Source organism: Mastigoproctus giganteus, chromosome 13 (genome assembly GCF_048544385.1).
Source record: "Mastigoproctus giganteus isolate SK-2022 chromosome 13, ASM4854438v1, whole genome shotgun sequence".
NCBI classification, from domain to species: domain Eukaryota; kingdom Metazoa; phylum Arthropoda; class Arachnida; order Uropygi; family Thelyphonidae; genus Mastigoproctus; species Mastigoproctus giganteus.
The window spans coordinates 172,666,855-172,687,081 of record NC_143587.1 but is presented as its reverse complement, the minus strand read 5'-3'; the positions used below and the strand labels follow the sequence as shown (position 1 = coordinate 172,687,081).

Sequence of the window (20,227 nt, the reverse complement as noted above, 5' to 3'; positions counted from 1 at the left end):
CCCACGTTTTCCTAGGCGCGGTCCGTTGGATGCTCCATTGGGTGGGTCGTTGTCTCCAAAGGAGTCTGGATGGTATTCTGTTTGTGCCCATTCTACATACGTGGCCAAACCATCTAAGCCTTCGCTTCTGGATTTGGTCGGCAATGGTTGGTTGCTGTTGGCATCTGGCGCAGATAGTATCATTAGTGATGCGGTCGCGAAGAGAGATGCCCAAGATCTGCCGCAGGCATCGCATTTGGAATACCTCAAGTTTGTTCAAATCTAACTTGAGACAAATCCATGTTTCCGATCCGTAAAGAAGAATGGGCAGAATCAAAGTCCGGAAGAGTCGGATTTTAGTCTTTGTGGAAATGTTGGTCCTCTTCCACAGACACCATTTGAGCGAGGCGAACGCAGTGGCCGCCTGTCCAATTCTGCTGTGGATTTCCATGGTGGATGCAACTTTCTTCTCCTGGAGCAGCGACCCAAGGTATTTAAAGTCCTGCACTTGCTCGATCTGGACGCCTTCGAGATAGATGGTGGCTTGCGACCCATCTATTGTCAGGGCCTTTGTCTTACCAGCCTTGATCTTCAAACCGTATGGCCGGGCAATGCGGGCAATGTCGTAGAGGATGTCCGTGGCTTCAGCGTCGTTACTGGCAAGGATAGCACTATCATCAGCAAACATCAGGTCAGTCACATAGTGATCCTTGTCATATTGTATGCCCTGTCTGTTTCTGAATGCTTGCCTCATAATGGCGTCGACCACGATGTTGAAAAGCAACGGGGAGGCTACATTCCCTTGGCGGACTCCAGTTTGGATGGTAAATTCCTCAGATAAATCGTTCTGGATGCGCACCTGGCTGGTTAAACCGTTGTATGCAGTTTGGAGGAGTGTGATGACTTTGAGGTACATGTTCAACCTCTAGTAGTTTCCATAAGGCAGGCCGGTGGACACAGTCGAAAGCAGACTTAAAGTCAATGAAAACAATGACGGTTCGCTGTCCACACCGGATCCTCTCCTCCATCAGCTGACGAATGGCAAAGATTTGATCACAGCATCCTCGCCCAGGTCTAAATCCTGCCTGTTCTTCTCGACTGGTTTGCTCGCAATGTTTTTGCAGTCTTGACTGGATGATCTTCATAAAGACCTTTCCGATGATGGATAGGAGGCTGATGCCACGGTAGTTCTTGCAGTCCCGGTTATCACCTTTCTTGTGGATCGGTACGATAATGGCTTTCCTCCATGTTAGCAGAATTTGTTCAGTGCACCAGATGGTTTTGAGGAGCGAGTGTAGTCGGCGAAGCAGTACATCTCCCCCGGCTTTGATCGCTTCTGTGGTGACTTGGTCCACTCCTGGTGCCCTGCCATTCTTCAGGGATTGTATGGCTGCTTTCACTTCTTCTACTGTAGGCTCAACATCGACCATGGAGACCTCAGGGGGGGTCGATCGAGAGTGCTGTTGCTGGCGGTCCCTGAGGTGGGTCGTGATTATACAAAGCTTTGAAGAATTCACTCCACCGTTGCAGGCGTTCGGATGGTGATCGCACGAAGGTCCCATCAGCATTCTTGATGTTGTCACTAATCAATTTGGTCTTTCCCCTCAGACATCTGAGGGTGCGGTAGAGAGTGCGGTACTCGTTCTTGGATGCCGCCACTTCAAGATCGTCTGCCACTTGGTTCCAGTATGCTTCTCTTTCTGCTGTCATTCTTTGTCGGACTTCTCGGTTTAGCTGCCAGTACCGTTCAAAGTCGACCAACTTTGCCTGTTTCCGTTTGTCTAGTCTAATAAAGGAGGTAGCACTCTCATATATTTTCTTCAAAATCATAATATACGTGGTATCTATGCCTTGTCTTTCCAGTACCCGGAACATTGCCTTATGTTTCGGCCGAAACAAATGCCTTTTCATAATCCACAAATGGCAGGCATAATGGTGTTTTATATTCATTTGCTTTCTCCATTAGGTGTGATATTACGTGAAGGTGATCCATAGTTGAGAATCCTGTCCTAAAGCCAGCTTGCTCTTTCGGTTGATTCTCATCAAGTATTCTTTCTAATCTGTTAGTAATGACCCTTGTGAACAACTTATAGATGTGGAATAACAAGCTAATTGGTCTATAATTTCCAATTTCTGATTTATCTCCTTTCTTATGCAGCAAAACTATGATTGCATTATTCCACTGCTTAGGCGTAACACCTTTTCTAATACACTTTGTGAAGAGTCTTGCCAGTTTTTGTGTAATGTCTCTTCCTCCCAATTTTAACAACTCTACAGTAACTTCATCTTCCCCCGGAGCTTTCCGATTCTTCATTTTCTTCAATGCATGTTCTAATGCTTGTTCTACTTTTCTTGTGTTAAATATTTTTATGTCCTCTCTGAGTCTCTTTCTAATGGCTTTGCATAACTCAGTATACTCAATTTTCTCCCCGTCAGTGTTTTTCTTGCTTTTCATTTCTCATCTTCGGTTCATAATGACAAGTGTTTCTTGACTAATTTTTTCTTCTTTGGATTTCTGTTTCCCTATAGGTTTCTTGGGCTTTATCACTTTCAGAAAGTTGTAATATTCCTCGTCGATATCTTGGTCCTGAGCAGTCTGCAGAAGCTCAAACTTGTTCTTAAGTTCCAGTACATACTGCTTTTTCTCCTCCTCTGTTATCTCAAAGACCTTTGTATTATTTACTTGAGTCAGTTTTTTCCATTCCTTTCCTACATCTATATCAAGTGTACATCTTACCATTCTGTGATCACTTCCAACATTTACTTTATTCAGGATGGTAACATCATTCACAATATATCTTCTGTTAGTGAGGATGAAGTCGATTTCATTAGTTGTTAATCCATTTGGACTCTTCCATGTCTACTTTCTGTTCACCCTTTTCTTGAAAAAAGTATTCATTACTGACAGTCCTTGAGATTCTGCAAATTCCACAAGTCTTTCACCTCTTTTATTTCTTTCACCAATTAAAAATTTCCTATAGTTCCTCTTTCTGCACTATTTTGCCTAGTGTAGTGGGTTTTCTGCTCATCTAGAAGACAATTTCGGTGTACATTTCTTCAACCTGTTCACTGTCATGGCTCGATGTTGGTGCATAAATCGTTATAATCTTTAGCTTGTACCTCTTAGAAATCTTGGGTATTAGTCTTGACACCCTTGATGTACTTTTGAATTCCAAAATGTTGTTTTTAAAATCTTTATGGACCAGAAACCCAACTCCACCTTCACTCCTTTCACTGTTTCCATTGGTGTACAGCAGATTTCCACTTGATAAACTTATAAGTGATTCATTTCTTCTTCTTGTTTCAGCCAAACTGATGATATTCCGATTCACATTTTCTAATTCCTTTTCCAGCTCTAATATCCTGTCTTCACCGATGAGTGATCGTACGTTATAACAGGCCAAGTTCAGTATCCGTGCATGGCAGCCTGGTCGTACCCAGAGATTCTTAGCACCCTCCGATCCTCTCGCTGCCGTAAGAGGGAGAGTGAAAGCCACTGGGGACTGAAGGCCATTTGTTTCATTGTGCTGTCATGTGCTGGAGGGTTTGGTCTTTTTCTCTTCACGCTGACCAGGCGTCTTGAAGAGAACCACTCTACACGTTCGTTACCACCTAAGTGACATAACAGGGCTTACCATCGAGAAGGTGTGCATGAGTGGATTTTAGGGAGGCAGGCCAACCGGACTTCTCCTAAATCTTCTGTAATAGAGAGATATTGGATCCATCAGTGTTTTAGGCTGAATGTCTGATAACACACAGGATACCTGTTCCCGTATAAGCCCCTGTAAGCTGTTCCATTACGACCCGGAAACTAAAATACAGTCAATGCAATGGAAGAAGAAAAATGCTCCAGAGTAAAAAGAGCACAAATGTTTAGCACCCAGGATAATGACAGATATATTTATAATATGTGAGTTGTTGTTGTTTGTTATTTGGATTTTAGGAGCATTAGCTACTAAGGCCATATTACTCCAGGGGTATACAGTTGTCATTCTCTGAACTTACCGAATCCTCTGTATTTGGTGGTCACGGGCTTGAACCCGGTCTAATCAAGAAGCGTGGTGCTGCTAGCCCAGCAGCACTACTGGTTGTTTTATTGAGTGCCCCTAGAAATTTTGTTAATGCGTATGGCTGGTTGTATGGGTGTGAAACTGCTGTAGAAAAATTTATCTTATGCTGTTCTGCAGATTTTTTAATTTGTTGAAGGTTGTGTTATAGGTGGATATTGCTGATATGCTGGCAAATGATTCCGCTAAGGCATTTGCTATTTCTTCCAGTGATGACAACTCTTTCCAGTTCCAATTTTGTATTGTAGATGGGGACTGAACATATTTGCCATTGAGCATTTGAATTTTCCTCCAGATGATTCTGCTGTCTGTCTTTATTTATACTCGAGGAAAGGCTAATTCAGGCATCTTTCTTTGCTTTTCTTCTTATTTGGCAGAACTTTGCTTTCAGTCTTTTGAAGTTTTTGTTTTTATTCTGGTTTTCAGGAGCATTAGCAACTAAGGCCATATTGCTCCAGGAATATGCGGTAGTCATTCCCTGACCTTTCCGCATCCTCCGCATTTGGTGGTCACGGGCTTGAACCCCGGTCTAATCAAGAAACGTGTGCACTGCTGCTCCTGCCCACCTGGCTACGGAGGTACCAATATATGTGAGTTAAGAGACGGTGCAGAAGGTATATTTCTTGCAGAAGGTATATTTTTACCTGAGTTTATTTTAATTCAAATAAATTTATGGCAAAAGGAAAAAAAGCAGTGCTTTTTATTTAGCATACCTAGGCAACTCATAGTGATATGGCTCCACACATGAGATTAATGTATCATGTAGGAAACCTAGTCTGGTGATTGCTACATAAAGAATGAAGAGGCACCACCATAGCCAGGTGGGAAGAAGCAGCACTGTGTAGCACACGCTTCTTGATTAGACCGGGGATAGAGCACATCACCACCAAATACGGAGGATGCGGAAAGGTCAGGGAATGACCACCGCTTATCCCGTAGCAATATGGGCTTAGTTGCTAATGCTCCTAAAAACCAAATAATAAACAACAAACAGAATGAAACTGTAACTTACATGTACAATGATGTTTAATATCACACAGCACGATGCTTTTGTCCTAAATTTAATTGGAGTTTAAAATAAATTGCAAAAAAATTAATAATTTAAGAAAAAAATATTAAACACACCATAATTTTTTTTGCCTAACTTGCTTATTATTATTTGAACAAATAATGGATTTTTTATATACTGCGCAAAGTTAATCTTTAAGTTGCTATGCGTGTTTTTACCTTATATTTAGTGGGTTCTATTAGAATAAGCAGATTTCAAATATAACTGTGAAAGCTAGGTACTCTATGTTTGAGTACATAATTGTTTAATAAAAAAATTGAACTTGAACTTTAAAATTGAATTTAAATCTATGCCTCCTCAAAAAAATTAGAGGGGGCATAGATTCAAATTGAGAAAAGACAGTTATAGAATAGATTTGTGGAAGTTTGCCTTTAGCCAGTGGGTAGTTGATTGCTTGGACAGACTTCCACCTGTTGTTGTAGAAATTGATAGCTTTAATAAATTTAAGGTTGAGCTAGAAAAAAATTTGGAGTGACTGGATGGGTGAAATGGGAAGGGGCTTTTTTTTTTTTTTTTTTTTGGCTGATGCTGTATAAGCTTGTTTTCTTGCATCATATGCCTCAACTAATGCTAAAAAAATTGAACCACTAAAATATATTAAACACAAGTGATGCTTTCAGTAAAACACAGTGCAATAAGCAACATGTGCATACAACTGCAATAACTGTATGTATCTACATTGTATCATATCTTTACAAACAATAAAGATTAATTATTACACAAAATAATTATTTTAAGTCAAGCATATTTAACCACAAATAATGGAATTTACAATGTTGGTAGCAGGTTCTGAAAACAGTAAATAACATTATATTATCTAGGAGGCAGTTTATTTGAATAACTTAAGTTCAGAATAATAATAATATTTATTAAGTTTTAATAATTCACTCTAAAATTATGTATTTTATTGGATACTCCGATATAAAATTTTGCAGACAAACCTCTCCAGGCTCTATGTCTATTACAGCTTCCATTACAAGAGTGAAATTGTTGTAAGGAAAAGTTGCCTCTGCATTGGGAACACAACTGTGGTTACCTGTAATAAAATATGAAAATTAAAATCCTCAATAAATTAAAAGAATTCCTAGATACGGTTAAAAATCTACAAAAACTGAAAAAAAATAAAAAATAAATAATAAATAAATAAAATAATAAAAATAATGATAAATAAATAAATAAATAAATAATAAAAATAATAATAACAAGCTGACCAAACAGGTAAGATGTAGAGCACTGCCTTGAATGCATATTTTTTTTTTTTTTTTATAAACCACCTTTTCTGAAATTTAGAATAAAAAAAAAAAAGTAAAGTGCAGCCCTTATCAACCCACTGCAGGATGGAAGCCTCCTCAACAATTCATGTTGAGGGAAATGGACCATAATCTGCCACGCTGGTCCAGTGCGGGTTGGCAGATCGACCGTATTCAGCAGTCAGGGGTTTGAACCCCGGTCTACTCAAAGAGCGTGTGCTACTGCACTCCCGCTCCTGCCCACTCAGCTACGGAGGCCTATAGTATGAACTCAATAATTACCAGCATATATTTTTTCAAAAATATTTGAATAGTCAAATATTCAAAAATATTTAAATATTTTGCTAACAAATTAAAGATCAGTAATATTAAGATAAAAAGCAAGTAACCAGTTCAATGTTTGGTGGTCGTTTATTTAATCAGTGAATTTCTTGTTGTTTCACATTGGAAGAGTTCTTCCTAATGACTGTCTGATTAGAATCGAATGGCAAAGTGTAATTTGTTTAGTGTCGAAGTTTGCAGATGATACAATGGTTGGAAGGGTTGTTAATGACAGTAAAGACAGTATGCTCCTCCAACTGGATCTAGATAAGTTGGGCAAATAGGCTGAGAAGTGGCAACTGAAGTTTAACATTGACAAATGCAAAGTACTGCACATGGGTAGCAATAACCCAAGAGAAATGTACCAACTGTGTGGTACTACACTCAGGAAAGTGGAAAGTGGAAAAAACCTGGGGGTAATTGTGCAATCAGATATGAAGTTTGCTGAACAGCGCAGGTCATAGAGTCTTGTCAACAATGTATAGGAATTTTGCTAGCAGGGACAGGGAAGTGATTATCCCATTGTAATACGTCAGGCCACACCTAGACTTATTATTTACTACTTATTTATTTATTTTGCTAGCAGGGACAGGGAAGTGATTATCCCATTGTAATACGTCAGGCCACATCTAGACTTATTATTTACTACTTATTTATTTATTTATTGTATGGCAATTCTTACATCTCACAACATCCAGCAATCAAGAAAAAATTACAATATCTCACATCTCAGACCACATGAATCTACTCAATTCTGTTTGAGTTCACAATTAGTCATATTTATAATATTAAAATTAGAATTATTAAAAAAAAATTAAAACTGAAAAACATTGTTAAAAATTTATATATAATATATATGGACTACTATAATTGTATGTCCAAGTTATTAATATAATCAATTGACATGGGCATTAATTCCAGGAAGTCCTAGAGTACTGTGTACAGGTATGGAGGCCTCATTTTAGTAAGGATGTACGTTACTAGAACGAGTACAAAGAAGGGCAACAAGATTGATGAGGGGAACAAAGGGGTGCTCTTACCAAGAAAAGCTTAAGTTCTGCAAATCGCCTGGAGAGTAGGCACCTGCGAGGTGATCTGATTGAGGTGTATAAGACCTTTAATGGGTTGAGCAAGCTGAATGATGATGGGATTCTTCCTCTGCACAAAATTAAGAACCCGAGGGAGCATAGATTCAAATTGAGGAAAGGCAGTTGTAGTATAGATGTGTGAAAATTTGCCTTTGGCCAGCGGGTAGTGGATTGGTGGAACAGACTTCCATCTTTTATTGTGGAAGTTGATAGGCTAAATAAATTTAAGGCTGAGCTGAAGAGGCACTTGGAACGAATGGAAGGGTGAAATGGAAGATTTTTTTATTTTTTTTTTTGCTGATGCTGCATAAGCTTGCTTTCTTTCATCATATGCTTCTACTAATGTTAATACCAAGAAATACACGTGGTCGTTTGATACCAGCCCTCAAAATATTTAGATATTCTTCTTCTGATTGGCATTGATTTGATTTAAGGGATTCTTCAAAATTAATGGGATTATTCAATTCTAATGACTCGTGCATTTTACGATATTTTTTGTGATAATCTTCGATTGTCATCTGTGGCCATCGGTATCAATATACGGGTTTGCAACATTGGCCAAAAAGGTACTTCAAATCGACATTCGCGTTATTATTTTTATAACAGGTAAAAGTATGTTTATGTCGCTGTAAATTTGAATAATCTGAAGTTTTCTCTATAAAACATAATGCATCTATCATTTGGATTGCTTCTTCCATCCCACCATCTTTTTCTTCTAATAGTGCAGAGGGTGCATTGCTCGTCCATAATAATATACAGCAGGCCCTTGTTATAATGCGTTTCGCTTTACGCTGATTCGCTATAACTCTGTTCTTATATTATAATCTGTATCTGACTATAATGCTGTCACACATCACTATAATGCTCTTTTACAGATTGTTTTTGGCATATTTAACGAAATCGTTTCATTTGATGTTGTCGACAGCTTGAAAATGGATAGCAAAACAGCATTAAAACGTTTCCCACGGCGGCCTGAGAAACTTTCCCATGCTTGGTAAAATTTTCTCGCATGCTAATTTAATTGCAGTACAGTGACTTGTTACGTAGTTCTGAGATAAACATTTTAAAAAATTATCAAGTATATTGCTTGTAATATTTGCGTTATATGTATTTATCCGAAGTCTAGTCATCACTCAGTATAGTATAGTATTAGACATTGTGCATAATGGACAATTTACTCGAACATTGTATCATAATTAATGCAATCAATGCAGTTACGTTTTTGAAGAGTTAATAATGGCAGATAAGAAAGAAAAAGCAATGTCCGGACGAAGTACAAAGACTATAAATGTAAGGAAAAGACTGAATTTTAAAATTAAATTAGTCGTTTTGAAGCGAATAAATTCCAGCCAACGACAAACGGATGTGTGCCATAATTTAGGACTGGCAAGGTTAACTGTAAGAACAATTATAGAAAATAAAGAATTAATTTTAGCAGTGGGAAAGACAGCTGTTCCACTGCAAGCAACTAGGGCTAGGCTAGGCTAGCTATTAGGATTGAAATGGAGAGACTTCTAAATAATTTTATTGAAGATAATATCCAATGCAGAATGATGATCTGAAGAAAACTCACCTAAAAAAAAAAAAAAAAAAAAAAAACAACGTGGAACCATTTAAAACTAGTAAGGGCTGGTTGAATAGATTTAAAATACAGGGAGAAGTCGCAAGTGCAGATCAAGATGCCAAAACTTTCAAAAAAAAAAACTTGTTAAAATTATTGAAGAGGGATATTATGTATTACACTTCTCAACAAGTTTTTAACATAGATGAAGCAGGACTTTTTTTGGAAACGAATGCCTAAAAGAAGTTTCATATTGAAAGAAGAAAAAAATACACCAGGTTTCAAAGCAACAAAGGATCGGTTAACTTTATTGTTGGGTGGTAACGATGTGGGGGATTTAAATTAAAACCCCTTTCAGTTTACTAGGAAGAGGGCCAAAGTACAACCCAAAATCGACACATTTTTCATTGTTAAATTCATAGATTAAAATCAATTTAGATCAATTAAATTCATGATTTTAATTGGAATTTTAAGTTTAATTTTGATAGGTAAGTAGTTACCACAAAATTATATACGTATGTAACACAGAATATTTTTATGTACATATATTTTAATATTAATATTTTGACCGACATTTGTGCATCTTTTCACTGCCGTTTATTATTGATTAGGAAATATCCTATGGCACCGACTGCAGCTCACAAATACATACGTTACCTTATGGGAATGCAGAGCTCGCTTAGCACAGATTCACTTAGCACTGTTTTTAGCATTAGCAGAGGCATATGATGCAAGAAAGCAAGCTTATGCAGCATCAGCCAAAAAAAAAAAAAAAGAAAAAAAAAAAAAACCACTCTCCCATTTCACCCCTCCGTTCATTCCAAGTACCTGTCCAGCTCAGCCTTAAATTTATTTCGGCTATCGACTTCCACTACAAAGGATGAAAGTCTGTTCCACCAACCAACCACCTGCTGGCTAAAGGCAAACTTCCACACATCTATCGTACATCTGTCTTTTCTCAATTTGAATTTATGCCCTCTCAAATGATTATTCTGAGCAAGAGGAAGACATCCATCAGCATTGAGCATGCTCAAACAATTCAAGGATTTATACATCTCAATCAGATCCACCTCACAGGTGCCTAGTCTCCAGACAAGGTAATTTGAAAAATTTATGCCTTTCTTCATAAGAGCAACCCTTTGTTCCATTCTTGTGGGCCTTCTCTGTACTCGTTCCAACAGCTTTACATCCTTCTTAAAATGAGGCCTCCAGACCTATATACAGTACTCAAGGTGTGGCCTGACCATTGCCTTATACAAGGGGAGCTACTCTTGCAGACCATCTGCACTGCTGAGAAAACTTCATATCTGCCTGCACAATTATCCCCAGGTCCTTTTTGTTCACTACAACTCTCAGTGTAGTACCACAGAGTTGATACATCACTCTGGGGCTGCTGCTTCCCATATGTAGTACTTTCCATTTGTCAATGTTAAACTTCATTTGCCACCTCTCAGCCAATCTGCTCAACTTTTCTAGATCCTGTTACAGAAGCGTACTGTCATTAGTGTCCTTAACAACCCTGCCAACCCTTGTATCATCTGCAAACTTGGATATTAAGCCTGATATACAATCATTAATATCATTTATAAATTCACAACAGAACAATGGACCCAATACTAAACTCTGAGGGACTCCACTAATAACATTAGTCCATGATGAGCAGTGTCCATTGATTACCACTCTCTGTCTTCTCCCACTCAAACATCCCTTTATCCGTAGTAGCAATTTGCCTCGAATGCCACACTGCTCCAATTTGTGCAGCAGTCTTCCATGTGCAATAGTATCAAAAGCCTTTCTAAGATCCAAATTTATGATATCAAAGTTATTCCCTGCATCCAGTTTCATTGTGACCACATCATAGTATCCAATCAAATTGGTCAGGCAAGACTTTCCCTTACCAAAACCATGCTGTGTCCAAGCTATAACTGAAGTCTTGTCTAGATGATCCTGCAGTGCTTCTTTAACCAGTGCCTCCATTAAACAGGTCTATAATTACTTGTGTCAGCCTTTGATCCTCCTTTGTGAATTGGGGTCACATTTGCACATCTCCAGTCCATGGGTACCTCCCCTGAGTCCAAAGAAGCTCTCGTAATTATGGCTAAGGGTTTGCTTACTTCCTTTGCTGCCTCCTTTAATATAACTGGATAGAGATCCCGTCCACCCCGGGTGCCTTTTTTATGTTTATCTTCAAAATTTTTCCTCCACTTTCCTCTCAGTTATTACAAAATCATCCAGCTCACTGCCAGAGTTTAACTCACCTCTGGCATTCCCCTCCCTGAATAACTCCTCAAGTGTGAATGTAGATGCAAAATACTCATTTAGTTTGTTAGCCACCTGAGCAGGATCCTCAACTGTCGAACCATCAATATCCATTGGACCAATCTGATTCATCCCTTTCCTTCTAGAGTTTACATAGGTAAAGAACTCTTTTCTGTTTTTCTTTACATCCTTTGCCAAGGATTTCTCAATCTGCCTTTGCCTGCCTAATCACCTTTGTGACTTGGTTAAAGACCAGCTTATATCTATCATAGGCTTCCATGTCACCCATTAATTTATATGTATCCCATGCATTTTTCTTCTTTGCCATATGTCTCATTAGTTCATCTGACATCCATTTAGGCTTCCCATTTTGAATTTGCTGTTGGTAACATCATCAGTTGATCCCACTGTATAGAATTTAAATGCTCCTGACCTAGTTTGGTATGGTAGGCAAATCTATAATAAAGATCATCTATTTATAAGACGACATCTTGAGTATTGCTTACAGGTTTGGAATCCTCATTTTTTAAGGATGTGGATCTGTTGAATGGGTGCAGAGAAGAGCAGTGAGACTAAGGAAGGGAACAAAAAAGGTTCTCATACCAAGAAATATTTCAGTTCATCTGGAACTAGGTAGATGAGGAGTTCTCATCTGCCTAGTTCCAGATGAGTTGAGGAGTTTATGAATGCATTGAGAAAGCTAAACTCAGGACACCCTGACCTTTGCTCAAACATTATACATAAGGTTGCAGAAGAAACGGACAAATTATTACAGGGGACGAACAGGTGATGTAGAAATTTTAACACTGAATCCCAGTGGGATTCAGTGTTAAAAATCTGGATGAAGAAAAGAAGAAGAATGAAAGAGCATCCTAGTTGTTTGGATTATATAAACTAGGAAATGCAGTAGATTACCAAATTATCCAGTGGAAAATTCACCAAATTATGGTTTAAGTAGCCCCATTTCCATGGGATTACTACAGCCCATGAAAATTTAGATCAGTGTGAAGTCTGACAATGAAATGAAAGTAGGTGTGTGTTACAGGCCTAATGACTCTGATTTGTAAAACAAATATCTATAAAGAGAAACAGAGTGGGCCAATCAATCAAATTAGGAAATGACTTATAATGGGGGATTTTAACTTTACAGATACTGACTGGAACTGGTTGATCACTCACAGACTAGAAGGATTTCGTGGATGACTTTTCTATAGTAGCATGTTAAAGAAGAAACAAAATGGAGTAATAGCTTCTAAAAAGTCTAGCTCTTGATCCGATTATCAGCAGTAATTATTCATTCAGTAAGAATCTGCAAATAAAAGAACCATTAGGTGGCAGTGATCACAGTGTACTGGTGTGGGATTTACTTAAAGATGAAACTACTATCAGGGGTAAAGGGAGGGGTTTTTGCTTTTGAAAAGGTGACTACAGTGGTCTCAGGGATTTTTTTAAATTCTATACAGTGGAACCACCTTTACAGTTACTTGAATTCTTCTGAGACTTCATCCCCACTACTGCTTTCTGCCCACTGGTATAGTTGTATTTTAGTAATACTTCAGTTTTACAAATGTATAGTTAATTTTAATCCATGTGAATCTGCCAGTAAATTTACATCCATGTGCATCCAGGTTTTCAATTATTCAGATATATTTATTTATCTGAATAAATTGATTTATTCAGATAAAATAAATTTATTCAGATAAAATAAATTTATTTATCAGATATTTATTCAGAATAAATTTATTCAGATATATTTATTTCACAACTACCCCAGATAATCATGAGTCTGCTGTAACTATTTAAGGCAAATCACAATATTAGCATTAGCATTAGTAGAGGCATTTGATGCAAGAAAGAAAGCTTATGCAGCATCAGCCAAAAAAAATAAAAAATAAAGAAAAATAAATAAATAAAAAATACCCACTTCCACTTCACCCCTCTGTTCGTTCGAAATACCTGTCCAGCTGAGCCTTAAACTTATTTAGGCTATCAACTTCCACGACAAGGGATGGAAGTCTTCCAGCTACCAACCACCTGCTGGCTAAAGGCAAATTTTCGCACGTCTTTCCTCAATTTGAATTTATGCCCTCTCAGGTGATTATTCTGAGCGAGAGGAAGAATCCCATCAGCATTGAGCATGCTCAAACCATTCAAGGCTTTATACACCTCTATCAGATCACCTCGCTGGTGTCTAGTCTCCAGACACTGTAATTTGCAAAACTTAAGCCTTTCTTCATAAGAGCACCCCTTTGTTCCATTCACTAATCTTGTTGCCCTTCTCTGTACTCGTTCCAGCAGCTCTACATCCTTCTTGAAATGAGGCCTCCAGACCTGTATACAGTACTCTAGGTGTGGCCTGACCATTGCCTTATACAAGGGAATAATCACCTCCTTATCCCTGCTAGAAAAATTCCTATATATCATTGACAATACACCATGAGCTACTCTTGCAGCCCGTCTGCACTGCTCAGAGAACTTCATATCTGCCTGCAACAACCACCCCCAGGACCCTTTCATTCTCTACCACTGTCAGTGTAGTACCACAGAGTTTATACGTTGCTCTGGGGTTGCTGTTTCCCATATGTAGTACAGTCTGTCCTCGTATAGCACGATAGTTGTGTTCCTAGAAACCCTCGTGCAATGCAAAATCGTGCAATATAAACAACAGGCCCTATGGGAAAAGTGGGGTTAGGTGCCGACCACCCAAGATTGAACACACATTTGGAACCAAAACATTACCAAACAATAAATAATCGGGTAATTTTAATCATTATAAAATACGTAATAAAAAATAATATAATATTTTTATTATAATATTATAATAAAGTATTTTAGTATTTTTAATACTAAAAAAATTATTATATTAAATAAAATAGTCATAATAAAATACTTACGTATTTTATAATACGTAAGTATAAATTATAATACGCAAGTCGTAATAAAATGCTTACGTATTTTATTACGACTATTACGTAATAAAATATTGCTAATGCTTTTGCTTCTATCGTAAGTAAACTTGTTTTTTGTTTGCTTTTCTATCCAAACAGATAGAAAATCGAAAAACAGATAGAAAAGACAGCCGTTCCATCTCTTCCAATTCTTGTCTTAATCTAATGGATTTTAATTACACTTTGAGTTGTTCCCGCTATGAAAGTTGTTTTTATTTTCTCTGCATTCTTTGTAATTCTTGGCGGTGCCTCATTTAGGTCTGTAGCACGTTCAATATCACATGGTCTTTCATTTCTCTCAAAGCGTTTCACAATTTCATATTTTTTCTCTATCGACAGAGGCGGGTTGGACATAAGCCTTAACCGGGAAATCCCGGTGGGCCGGAGGCCAGTGTGATTTTGGCCATAAACCGTAGTATGAGGCCACTATAAATTTTCCCGGGTAAGAATTTTTGACCCAGTCCGCCTCTGTTTATCGATATTGCTTTTTTTTTTTTCTCTCTGAATCTGCAGTGTCTTCGCCAGGACGCTTCCTTTTCACACCTTTTAAGTATTTTACTCATTTTTAAAGCACAATTACAAAACGAGGAGGCACGCTAAATACACATAAACAAAGCTGCGCTCGTGTAGCAACTGAATAAACAACACCATAAAGGCCGAGATACACTATTAACAGCTCACATTTTACTAAAGCACATTTCTGGGGGTTATTACCATAAAACAATTTCCAGTTGCGTTTCTACTAGTGGAATCTGTTATAAACTGGTTGTAAACTCGATCTAATTGCAATTGAAAATTATCGATAGCCGGAATTGTGTGTGTTTTTACGTTATTATGGTGAAATGCGTTTCCCCTTCACTGATATAAAACACATATTTTCAGAATCTTCTTCATTCCTATCGTGTTGCATTCAGTTGAGGTGATTCCGCGTTCGACTGCCATTTCTTGTAAACATAAAGGCGAATCGTGCATAAGCGAATTCGGTTCGTATTATATAAGATAACGTTCCCCTATTTATAAATCGTGTATGATCGAATTCGTGTAATGTAAACACGTGTTATACGAGGACCGACTGTACTTTACATTTGTCAATGTTAAACTTCATTTGCCACCTCTCAGCCCATCTGCTCAACCTTTCCAGATCCTGTTGCAGCAGCATAGTGTCAGTAGTGTCCTTCACAACCCTGCCAACCTTCGTATCGTCTGCAAACCTGGACATTAAGTTTGATGTACCATCATCAATATCATTTATAAATACAGAGACCAATAAAGGACCCAAAACTGAACCCTGAGGGACTCCACTAATAACATTAGTCCCCGATGAGCAGTGTCCATTTATTACCACTCTGTCTTCTCCCCCTCAACCACCCCTTTATCCATAGCAGCAATTTGCCTCCAATGCCACACTGCTCCAATTTGTGCAGCAGTCTTCCATGTTCAACAGTATCAAAAGCCTTTCTAAGATTCAAGTATATAATATCAAAGTTATTCCCTGCATCCAAGTTCTTTTGGGACTGCATCATAGTATCCAATCAAATTGGTCAGGCAAGACTTCCCCTTAAGAAAACCATGCTGTGTCCGAGCTATAACTGAAGTCCTGTCTAGATGATCCTGCAGTGCTTCTTTAACCAGTGCCTCCATTAATTTTCCGGGAACAGAAGTTAAACTCACAGGTCTATAATTACTTGTGTCAGCCTTTGATCCTCCCTTGTGAATTGGGGTCACATTTGCACATCTGCAGTCCATGGGTACCTCCCCTGAGTCCAAGGAAGCTCTCATAATTATGGCTAAGGGTTTGCTTACTTCCTTTGCTGCCTTATTTAATATAACTGGATAGATCCCATCCACCTCAGGTGCCTTTCTTGTGTTTATCTTCAACAATTTCTCCTCCACTTTACTCTCAGTTATTACAAGATTCTCTAGCTTACTGCTAGAGTTGAATACACCTCTGGCATTCCCCTCGCTGAATAACTCCTCATGTGTGAATGTCGATGCAAAATATTCATTTAGTTTGTTAGCTACCTGAGCAGGGTCATCAACAGTTGACCCATCGATATCAAGTGGACCAATCTGATTCATCCCCTTCCTTCTAGAGTTTACATAAGTAAAGAACTCTTTGCTGTTTTTCTTCGCATCCCTTGGCAAGGATCTCTCGTAATCTGCCTTCACCTGCTTAACCTCCTTTCTAACTTGGTTACACACCAACTTGTATCTATCATAGGCTTCTGTGTCACGTGTTAATTTGTATGTATCCCATGCATTTTTCTTCTCTGCCATATGCCTCATTAGTTCATCTGACATCCATTTAGGCCTAAACCTTGAACAATATTTCTTGGTTGGTATGTAAAGCTTAGTAGCTTGCAAGGTAAGTTCTTTGAATGCTTCCCATTTTGAATTTGCTGTTCGTAACATCATCAGTTGATCCCACTGTATAGAATTTAAATACTGTCTCAGTCCATCGTAGTCGCCTTTACGAAAGCAATACCCCTTCCCTTTACCCCTAATGGTAGTTACCTCTTTGAGTAACTCCCACTTCAGAACACTGTGATCACTGCCACCTAGTGGTTCATTTATCTGCAGATTCTTAATGCATGAAGAATCACTACTGATAATCAAATCAAGAGCCTCTAGTTGCCTCCCAAACATGCTGATGTAGAAAACAATAATCCAATACATCCACGAAAGCCTTGCTAATGTGTGAGTGACCAGCCCCCAAATTCCAGTCAATATCTGGGAAATTAAAATCCCCCATTATAAGACTCTCTGATTTACTGGCCCACTCTATTTCTCTGTACAGTTTCTTATTATACTCATCAGAGTCATTAGGCCTATAGCACACTCCTACTCTCAATTTTGATCTCCCAATGCTTATGTCACACCAAACTGACTCAACACTGCACTGTCCAGTGATGTCGACTGGCTTCACTTCCTTGGATTTTATGTGTTTCTTAACTAATAGCATAACCACTCCTCCCTTCCTATCCTGTCTATCCTTTCTGTAGACATTGTACTCCCCAAATTCCAGTTCTGCATTCCTTATACCTGTGTGACACCACGTCTCGGAAATCCCAACAATATCTGCCTTTGATGTTTTGAGCAATAACTCAAATTCATCAAATTTATTTACTAAACTCCTAGCATTGGTGTACACGCAAGTATACATGCACCTGCTCTTCCTCTTAGCCACCCTAACACAACCCATGTGTTTACTTGTACCCCCATGATTCCCAGCAGTCTCTGTAATATCCTGTATCTTATTTTCCAGACTGCTGCTCATTCCAATAGAAGCAGTGCAAGAATCACTTTCTCCTCTGCCAGTGGCTACTGTTAATCTATTAGTCCTTGTATCCCCCCCAATCTAGCAGTTTTCCGACCCACCTAACACTGCCTCGATAGCATCAGCAAACATTCTTGCACCCTTTCTATTTAAGTGTATCCCATCCCTGTAGAAGCAGTCTCTCCTGTTAACAAGTACAGACCAGGCTGAAAAAAATTCTACCCCTTGAGCCCTGCACAATCTTTCCAGGGCCGAATTCATCGACAGGGCTCTCATCATATACTCCCTCCTATCGTGTCTGGGCAGGATTTCAGACACTTTCAAATTCAACCCTAATTCACGGCTTTTTTTCATCAGTGACCTGTACTTGTTAAGTAATTCCGCCGGTCTCCAACTATTAATATCATTAGTGCCAACGTATACAACTATATCACCTTTTGTGCCCTTAAAAGATGATATCCGCTCTACAACATCATCAACCTTTGCGCCCCTAGCAGACATACACTGGTCCTGTTCCACCTATCCTTTTTACAAAGCATGTTTCCCATTTCCCTGACAATAGAGTCACCAACAACTACTAGTTCCTTTGGGACCAGTGCATTCTGCCTTGGGGGTTGCCGCTGTGTTGCGCGATGACCAAGTGCAAGCTCTGGCATTGGTGTGGGCAGCTGAGAGCTTGATGGGCCCCTCAATTGTAATTCTTCGAGGGCATCCACCCTGTCCTTCAAGCTCTCATATAGGCCCATAACAACGCTGAGTTGTCGCCTGATTTCCTTACACTCCTTGCATCGCGCACATACAAAGACATCCCCCATGGCAATATCATGTCCCATACCTGACTGCTCCGCAAAGATCAAGCAAATAGTGCATCTTAAAAAGGCTGTGATTCAGAGGGCAACTGCCCCCCTCAGTTCTCCTCTGAGTCACAGCATTCCCATTATAGCTTGAGCCTTTTGCTTTGCTGCTCTGGTTTGAGTCATGATTTCAATTTACTTTCAATAAAATTTCAATTTCAGTATAAAATTAAATCCTAAACTTGTATCCCAACACAGTTATAACGCTATATTTATGTTTCAGTAACGAATGTTATCTACGAAATATTTATGTTTCAGTAACGAGTGTTATCTACAAAATATTTGTTTCAGTAACGAGTGTTATCTACAAAATATTTGTTTCAGTAACGAGTGTTATCTACAAAATATGTTTCAGTAACGAGTGTTATCTACAAAATATTTGTTTCAGTAACGAGTGTTATCTACGAAATCCCTTTATATAACTTCCGTATCAAGTTATGTATTAATTATTTATTTTTACTAATTATTTATGTTACGTAACCTAAGTGGTTATATGTATAGTTAAAAGTACAATTTAATTGCCAATGAAGTTCGACAAGATTAATAGATTTTACTGATTAATTTTCCCGTAACAATGGCGGCTATTTACGAATGGTAAACACGTGGATTTGATACCCTTTCCGATACTAAGTAATACCTACAAAATCTCTACAAAATACCTACAAAAATATAGCATGAAAGCTTGTAAAACACTTACATGAACTCTGTAATGGATACAACCCAGATCCTTCATTATTGAGAAAGGCTCCAGTTTCTATAAACATAAAAGAGTAAAACAGTTTATTAACAATTCTCTTTGCAATTATGAAAAAAATAAAATAAAATAAAGAACAACAACATTTTATTTACTTTTATTAAAATAAAAAGAACACAAGTAAAAGGTAAACCGCAGCCATTATAAACCCACTTCCAGGATGGAAGCCTCCAACAATTCATGTTGTGGGAAATGGACCATAATCTGCCATGCTGGTCCAGTGTGGGTTGGCAGATCGACCATATTCAGCAGTCAGGGGTTTGAACACCAGTCTACTCAAGGAGCGTATGCTACTGCAATCCCACTCTTGGGAGTGCAGTAGTTTTTTTCCTTGATTGTTGTCACAGACATTCTTTCAGATATGCCAGACAAGCTGTACTTGCTACCTGTGAGTCTAAAATGCTGATGGAACTGATATTCGGGTAACACTCAAGTCAAGTGGACCCAATTTCCGCGAAGTCCGGACGGTCTGGGACAGCCAAATCCTCTGCTTGCACCTTCACGATGGTGAGACTGTTAGTAATCCTGGGTATAACCTCAATGCACAAGTACATAGTGGGTGACCATCCAGGTGTGAACCAATGTAAGCAGGGGTCGAGGTGTGGCGCCCACAACACATGGAGGAATTGCGCCCCTCTATGTTACTAGGGCAGGATGGTAGATCACTCTCATCAACCGGTGCAATACCACCACTTTGCTTATTGGAGGCTTGAAGTGGTGGAACCCATGTTTAGTCTCTAGAGCTAAGTTCCGGTCATTCCCAATCTCTTCCATCATGCATTATGATTGATGACTTTTGA

The 20,227-nt window shown here is 38.6% G+C and overlaps 1 protein-coding gene across 1 annotated transcript in view; it reads right to left on the bottom strand.

Annotated features, from left to right (window-relative positions):
• The window catches only part of Smyd5 (SET and MYND domain containing, class 5), a 331,312-nt gene that overhangs the window by 94,085 nt on the left and 217,000 nt on the right, over positions 1-20,227 (bottom strand). Inside the window, exons 9-10 of the mRNA XM_090387391.1 lie at positions 19,371-19,427; positions 6,057-6,151 (exon numbers count right to left, since the gene is read on the bottom strand). Of these exons, the coding sequence (XP_090243517.1) occupies positions 6,057-6,151; positions 19,371-19,427 (152 nt within the window). The remainder of the gene's footprint in view (positions 1-6,056; positions 6,152-19,370; positions 19,428-20,227) is intronic.